The sequence below is a fragment of the Marmota marmota genome, unplaced genomic scaffold, assembly GCF_001458135.2.
Source record: "Marmota marmota marmota unplaced genomic scaffold, marMar, whole genome shotgun sequence".
Lineage (NCBI taxonomy): Eukaryota > Metazoa > Chordata > Mammalia > Rodentia > Sciuridae > Marmota > Marmota marmota.
Genome location: NW_026000229.1, coordinates 13,568,300 through 13,576,460, shown reverse-complemented (window position 1 = coordinate 13,576,460; position 8,161 = coordinate 13,568,300). Strand labels below are relative to the sequence as shown.

Below are 8,161 nucleotides of genomic sequence, written 5' to 3'. Positions count from 1 at the left end.
GCTGAACCGTCATGCCCTGTGCCACCTAGCCACGGAAAGTGGTTAAGAGGCTTGGCAAAAAGGGTTCCATTAGGTGGATGGGCAAGTGTGTGTGTGTGTGTGTGTGTTTTGTATCAGGGATTGAACCCAGGGGTGCTTAACCACTGAGCCACATCCCCAGCCCTTCTAAAAAATATTTTATTTAGAGAGAGGGTCTTGCTGAGTTGCTTAGGGCATCGCTAAGTTGCTGAAGCTGGCTTTGAACTTGTGATCTTCCTGCCTCAGCCTCCTGAGCTGCTGGGATTACAGGCCTGCACCACTGTGCCTGGCAAGTGTTTTGAAGACTATAAGGTATTATACAGACATGAGTTTTTATTAGGAAGAGGTATGGACCCCAAGAAAGGCATAAAGTGGTATAGAACTCAGGGAAAAAGCAAGGAAGATCTTCAGGAGGAGATGGCATTTGTTTGGATTTGGACCTGTGTTCCTGGGGTGGGGATGAAGAATGTGCAGTGTGTGTGTGTTGGAAGGTAGGGTGGAGGTGGAGATTTTCTCAGCCCTTCCCTGGTAGCACAGGATGGCTAATTAGTTAATGGGTATCTTGGCCCAGGTGAAGTGATCAGGATCACAGGAAGCCTTGGATGCATGAGGCTGGCATCCTAACTGCAGAGAGCAGGCTGGGCAGGCAACTGAGATGATAAAAAGAGGACATAGCCAGAGCCAGGGAGGGGTCAGACAGCTTGAGTTCAAATCCTGAATTTCCATCACTCTTATTATTATTATAAATGTATTTATCATTATTATTTATATTTATTATAAATTATGCTTATCCTTGTTTATTGCAGCACTGGGGACTGAACCCAGGAGTATTCTACCACTGAGCCACATCCTCAGCTCTTTTTCTTTTTTGCAGTGCTGGGGATGAGCCCAGGGCCTCATGCATGCTAGCTAAGCACTATGTCACTAAACTATATCCCCAGCCTTCTCAGCTCTTTTAAAATTTTCTGAGACAGGGGCTCACTAAGTTGCTGAAGTTGGTCTGGGAACTTGCACTCCTCCTGCCTTAGCCTCCTGAGCTTTTGGGATTAGAGGTGTGTGCCATGCCTGGCTTATTATTTTCACTCTGGTAATAAGGCCATGGACAGGCTGTTCAGCCACTCTTTGTGCCTCTTCTGAAAGATGGCAATGATAATGGCTGGTGTAAATTCAACATGCTAATCAGTCTAAAGTGTCTATTTTAACGCCTGACACAGTCAAACACTCGATAAGAGCTAGCTATTGTTATTTCCCTCATTATAATCTTGGGATAGCCAGATGCAGTGGTATATTCCCGTAATCCTAAGGATTCTGGAGGCTGAGGCAGGAGGATGGCAAGTTCAAGGCCTGGCAATTTAGTGAGACCCTGCCTTAAAATAAAAAATAAAAAGGGTTGGGGATGTGGTTTAGTGGTAGAGCACACCTAAGTGCACTCCCCAGTACTGAAAAAAAAAATCCCCCCCCCATGCCAGGATTCCCTATTGGTACTTCTGTCCAATTGAAGCCAGAATTAGACAGGCAGTGTAGATAGGTAAATCGAGTCAGGTCGGACCTTGGAGGCCAATTTGAGTGAGTCCGGGAAGTTGCAGACTGTCCCCTGAGGGATCTTATCAAGAACCTGCCCCTGCTTCAACCTGTGGCCCAGATAACCTGTCCCAGGAATTTTCCCTCCTCACAGGGAGCAATAAGGTTGTTAATGTGTCCTGTCTACTCCATCCAGTCCTTCCCCCTTTAGCCCACCTGTTTCCCACCTTTGGCCTTCCCACTGAGCATTCCTGGGCCTAGTCAGGTAGGCAGGAAGAAGAAAGATAAGGGGGTAAAGCAGGAGAACAAAGGAAGCCTAAGCCATATAAAAAGGGCAGAACACCTCGCTTCTTGGGATACCATGATACCAGCTGTGGTCCCCTTCTCCCTCGTGGGAGAAGTCTACATTTCCTCTTTTTAAATAAACCCTGCTTCATATGCTTGCCTTGGCATGCTTCTCTCATGTTCAAACTTCAACCTGCAGGGAAGCCGAACTCTTCACTGTTCCGGTGGTATCACAAGGAAGAATGAGTTAGAACACAGTAGATGTGCTGCTTCAATCTGCTTTCCTGACCAAGCTAACCCTGGCAGGGCCTAACCAGTTGTCCCTTGCCACCCTTCTTGGTTTTGTTTTCACCAGTCACTAGATCTGCTTTTCAGGGAATGGTGGGAGAGTGGGAGGCAGAGAATGAAGCCAACACGCTACCCATTCTCTAAAACCAGTCATCAGTGGTTACTTGGTTATCACCCTGATTTTTGACCTTTTCCTTCCCTGTAGCTTTGCTGAAATTTCTGAACTCTTCTTCGTTAGCCTCCCCAGCTCTTGTGTATTGTGAAATTACTCTCCATTCTCAGAGGCAGGCACATTTCTGCAGGGAAAAAGCAGAGGGGGTGGGAAGTTCTCTGTTGCGCAGATTAATGGCACAACAGATGGGGAACTGTCTGGTGGAGTGAGGGAGAGGGAAACTAGTATGCACTGATGGAGACTCTTTCATAGGACCCAGGTTTGGCCAAGCAGCTTCTAAATCACCATCATACAGCCCTGTAAGCAAAATAGTTAACTCCATAACACAGGTGAAGGAACTTGCCCAAAGCCGCACAGCTAGCCTATAGATATGGGGATCTAACCCGGATCTATTCAATGCTAGTCTCTCTCTTACTTTTTAGTATGTGGGAGCACTCTAGGACTAAAACAAGGTGTCTTTATTGGTGCTTGAAAAATGACATTTTGCATGTCTTCTCTCTCTCTCTTTTGAGTTGTAGATGGATACAATATCTTTATTTTTATTTATTTATTTGTATGTGGTGCTGAGGATTAAACCCTGGGACTCATGCATGTGAGGCAAGTGCTCTACCACTGAGCTACAACCCCAGCCCTTGCATATCTTCTCTGTAAAATCTGAGAATCTCCATTGCCTCAGAACTGTAAGCCTGGCTCAAACTGGAAGAAGAAATGATCCTTGGAAGGTACAGTCAATTCTGTTGAAGAGCCACTATAATCTCCAGGAAGCAAAGTGTTAGAAAAGGCTGGCCATTCTGTTTTTTTTTTTTTTAATATTTATTTTTTAGTTATAGGTGGACACAATGTTTATTTTACTTATATGGTGCTGAGGATCAAACCCAGTGCCTCATGCATGATAGGTGAGCGCTCTACCTCTGAGCCACAACCCCAGCCCCCTCCTGTATTTTGTCCAGGTGGAAGTCGGCAGTTTATTGTCATCAGCAAACTTATCGGGATAGAACTACTTGTCATTATATTTCACAATCTGTCATTTGCTCAGGAGCTTTCTGTCCAGGTAATAGGTCAGAAGTCCAAGGAACTATTTCTGGACTCTGGCCTTTGGAAAAGCAGTCTTGTCCTGTTTACACATCCTCCCTCAGATTTGCACAGTCTGACCACAGAAATGTCACCCACCAAGCTCAGGTAAATAGAGCCAACCTAATAGGCTCTAGTCAGCCAATAGTTATTGAGCAATCAAGAGCATCCAGACCCCTATACTAAGCAACTGTGATAAATATAGAAGAAAACAGCAGCCCAAGGTCAGTACCCTTGGGCTGCTGGAGCAGAGACATATTTTTGCCTGGGGAAGAAAGCCATGCAATGCAAGTTCTGAGCCCCTCTCAAATATGACCCTTGGTCCAGACTCTTGTCTTGGTTAACCTGCAGTTATACTACAAATGGGGCAAGGAGGGCAAGAGGAGTGAATGTCTGGATGAGTTATGCCATCTTTGGAAGACAAAGCTGGAACAAGGGGCCTGTGTCTGGGCTTTTAAGTCCATTTCTTCAAAAAAAGTCAGGTGGGAAAAGAATGATCTGGGGATAAAACACAGCAAAAGGCTGTGAGGAGTTCTTTTCTAGGTTATAGAGAGGAAGCACTCTTCCATGAATGGAAGCTTGTGCCTACATAATCAACACGTGTGTGTGTGTGTGTGTGTGTGTGTTTTGGGGTGGGAGGGTGGGATGGAGAGAGGCAGAGATGCAGAAAGGAGAGAGAGGTGGAAGACCAGAAGCCTGGCTGCTTTATAGAGCCACAGAAGGAAGTTGGAAGACAGCGAGCGTTGGCTCACACAGTTGAAGGTGTCACTGATAAGTCCCCAGAGGTCAAAAAGCTGTGTTAGCCTGTCCAAACCTGGATTTTCTTACAATGCTGAAGCCCCAGGATGAAACCAGCCAGCTTCTCCTGTTTTCCACCAGTTATTTCAGAAGTTATCACTAAATCTCATCTTTAATCTTTATTTGCAACACTGTTTTTGTTTAATATGGTAAGCGGGGGAAACCCCCAGTGTTTGCATAGGGATCTGCAAACAGGTAAAGTTGTGCTATAAAATGGGAGAGAATTTGAGAAGTGGCCTAACACTTCATCAGTAGCTCTGCAACTGAGATGAGGTCTTTATCTCCTAGGATTTTAATGGTGGGGTTGAAATAAAACAACTTATATGAACTTTTTGAGCCTGTCCCTGTCCCTTGGAGCAAAATAAATGTGGGTGTTCTTTCAATAGGGAGATACTGTCTTTTGAGGGAGCCTGGGAAGAAGTCACCTCCATATTGAGCCAATACTTTCCATGACTGCCCCAAGTGCTTCATGACGTCCACTCCTACCATCCTAATCCGAGTTTTTCCTCTTAACTGGATTTGCTGCTTCTACTCTTGTCTTCTGAGTTTACTTTCAGTACAGAAGCCAGGGGGATTTTCTTTCTTTCTTTTTTTAAAAAGCAAAAGTATCTTGTCATTTCCCTGTTCAAAACTCTTCAAATGCCCCATTACAGAGTAGAACTTAAACCCTCTGCCATGGGTTGCTGGGCCCTAATGTGACTTGCATCTTGCTGTCTTAAGATTCTTTCTTTGGTCCACTCTACTGTAGCCACACTAACCTTTCTTCCTGACTTCACTAAGTCAGTTCCCTACTCAGGGCTTTTGTATTAGTTACTCCTCTGCCTAGCCTCTGTTCTTGTCACCTGTCACTAAGGTCTTGTCTGACCACCCAAACTAGTCATCTGCTCAACCTCCACACTCCTCTTATATGCTTCGTAGCAAATGGTATTGACACTAATTCAAGTAGTCTTGTTATCATTTGGTTACTTGTCTGTCCCCCACCCTCAACAACACCCTGGAGAGAGAGAGAGGGCTGGCCTACCACTGAATACCTAATGTTAAGCAAAGTTTAGCACATATAGATTTCTAGTGTTCGATAAACCTCCTAACAACAATCTTGTGAAGACTGTGAGAAAGCAGAGTTTCTAAAGGCTCAGAATTAGAGACCTGCTCTATCTGACCATTGAACTCGCCTTCCGTCTTAGGATACCTGCCCCTCTTCATCAGGGAGCAGTTTCCCTTCTCTCCCCATCTTCCTCACCCACTTAATCTGCCTCTCCTTGGAGGGCATGCTGGACTTCCTGTCCCTTCTCAGAGTCTGGTGCAGTTGTGGTTCTCAGGCCCTCCTACATGTTGGGGGTTCGGATAGCTGCCCTTTTCCTAAAATGGATCCTCGGGGAGCTTCTACCTCCTCCCCAGACTCCTGGATCAGGGACAGAGAGGGGTCCAGCAATGTCTATAATAAAGTGGGAGTAGACTCCCTAACCCACTGGTTCAGCGCCTTCACTCCGACCCCCTCCCTAGCCAGGAAGTCCCAGTCTCGTGAGGGGGCGAGGAGGAAACCCCACGCGTCAAGGGCAATGAGGACACACAGGCCGGAATCCGGGATGCGCCAACTCCGCGTAGCAGAACCTTTCTTCATCAAGGCCTCGTTTGCCGGCCGGTCGGCTTTGGAAGAGACACCCCACTTAACCGTTCCTCCCTCCCCCCCCTCCCGGCCCTGTCTGCGGAGGCTCGCCCGCCTCCCGCCCCAAGTTCCGGCGCTGATCCTTCGGAAGCGTTCCGCGTCGCTCCGGGGCCACCCATGCGTGGGTCAGCAAACCCTGCACTGTGCCCAGCACTTCTGAGCTCCGGTGGGCGAGCGCTTGCGGGTTTCTTCCAGCCAGGGACGGCGGAGAGCAGAGGCGGAGGCAGTTTTCGGCCTTAGGCCGGGTGGGCCGGGTCGGGTGAGGCGCGCCCATCCTTCGCCATCCAGGGCGCGCGCGGCCCTCTCGGGGCTCCGCTGGCGACCCGTAGCTCGGGCACGCGCCTGTCGCATCCCGCAGGAAGGAGGGGTCCGGCCTGAGGCCCGGGGCGGCGGCCGCCATGGAGATCTCCTCGGCCCAGGGCCGGCGCCTGGGGCCTTGGGGGCGGCCCTGACCGCCCTCCTCCCTGCCGGGAGGGGTCGCAGACGTGCCCCTGCGGCACTCGGCCACCCCTGCGTCTCCGCCCTCCCCGGGCCGCGCTGCTGCCTGGGCGCGGCGGCGGCGACGGCGCCCTGTTGAATGGGCTGTGAGGGCCCAGGTCTGAAGTGCTGGCGAACGCGGCCTCCGGGGGCGCAAGGCAGCAGCAGCGGTGGCGACCAAACGGGTGTTGGAGTTGGCGGCGGCCATGGAGGGCCTGGCTGGCTATGTATACAAGGCGGCCAGCGAGGGCAAGGTGTTGACTCTGGCCGCCTTGCTTCTCAACCGGTCTGAAAGCGATATCCGCTATCTGCTCGGCTATGTCAGCCAGCAGGGAGGGCAGCGATCCACGCCCCTCATCATCGCAGCCCGCAATGGGCACGCCAAGGTGGTGCGCTTGCTGTTAGAACATTACCGTGTGCAGACCCAGCAGACTGGCACCGTCCGCTTCGACGGGTAGGTATACGAAACTACAGCCTCCCCTCCGATGCCCGCGGACCCAGTTCATGGACCCTGCCCTCCCTCACCCTCCTTCATGTGGGTACTCACTTCTCCTTTCTTGTACCTCCTCCAGTCCTACTAAGTGCCCAATTCATCTCCTAGGGTTAACACTGCATCCCATATTTTGCTGCCTATCTTCATCTGTCTCTACCCTATTCCCTCTGTAGATGGAGAGCCACACCCTCAGTCTTGATCTAATGGTCTTCTCTACTAGGTAGTCCGTGAACAAGCGGTGTGGAGGGGTAGCTGCGATTCCAGGTTTTACCTTTATCAGTACTGGCGTTGTAATGGAGATCAGAAATTAACGAGGTCAGCAATTAAAACTGAAGACCTCTAATGGATTATTTGGCCACCCAGTTTCTCCCCTTCATGTGAGTGGGCCGATAAAGCCCCCAGCAGATTGCTGAGGCTTTTATGTCAAAATGAGTCTCTAGAACCAGAAGCAGCTGCAGTCTCTTGAGGGATTGTCACGCAGCCAGACATCTCAAGACATGACTTCGAGTCTTCCACATTGCTGGGATTGATATGTTGGCTAAAAAGTGGCACTGGACCTGATGTAGAAGATGGTGCCATTGTTAAAGTACATGTGATGATGTGGGGAAGCTTGATTAGTTACTGTTGAAATTTGAGGTGGGGAGTTCAGAAATTTATATTGTCACTGTTAAAAATTTGTTCTTTGAGTTTAATTGAACATACTTTGGGATATGATAATAACAGAATTGTCAGGTTTTATGTTATCCTCTTTTCTGTGCTGGAGGATTTAAAATTTTTTTTATAGATTACAACTGCATAAAGGTTTTGCATCATTGATTGCATTGGTTTTTATTGACTCATACCAGTGGGTAGGCTTTTTTAGCATTTTCTTCTTTTGAAGTAGATGATGTCTAAGCATAAAAAATGATGTATGCTTAGTTTTGGTGATAAAAAATTACCTGCTTAAAACCCCATTGAAAAAACATTGCTTTTTCAAGATGACCAGGACATGTTAATTTTGGTTGACTTTTTTAAAAAAATATTTTTTAATTGTAGATGGACACAATACTTTCATTTTATTTATTTATCTTTATGTGGTGCTGAGGATCCAACCCAGTGCCTCACATGTTCCAGGCAAGCCTACCATCACTGAACTATGACCCCAGCCCTTGGTTGATTCTGTTTTAGGTTTAATTAATAAAAGCTTTTTATTCTGTTTTAGATAAGAGGAAATGTTTTAGAGTGTTAACATCTTAACCCATGATAGCCCATGGGTGGTGGCTTATCTCTGGGACCATTAAGAAGATGGTGTTGACTAAAGATGGCAGCCTGTTTCATGCGTGCTTCCCCTTACTAGCTTCTCTGTTTTTTTTTTTTTTTTTTTTTTTTTTTT

The 8,161-nt window shown here is 47.8% G+C and overlaps 1 protein-coding gene across 1 annotated transcript in view; it reads left to right on the top strand.

Annotated features, from left to right (window-relative positions):
• The first annotated feature begins 5,851 nt into the window (after positions 1–5,851).
• The window catches only part of Fem1b (fem-1 homolog B), a 20,131-nt gene continuing 17,821 nt past the window's right edge, over positions 5,852–8,161 (top strand). Inside the window, exon 1 of the mRNA XM_015480489.2 lies at positions 5,852–6,750. Within this exon, the coding sequence (XP_015335975.1) occupies positions 6,503–6,750 (248 nt within the window). The 5' untranslated portion in view covers positions 5,852–6,502. The remainder of the gene's footprint in view (positions 6,751–8,161) is intronic.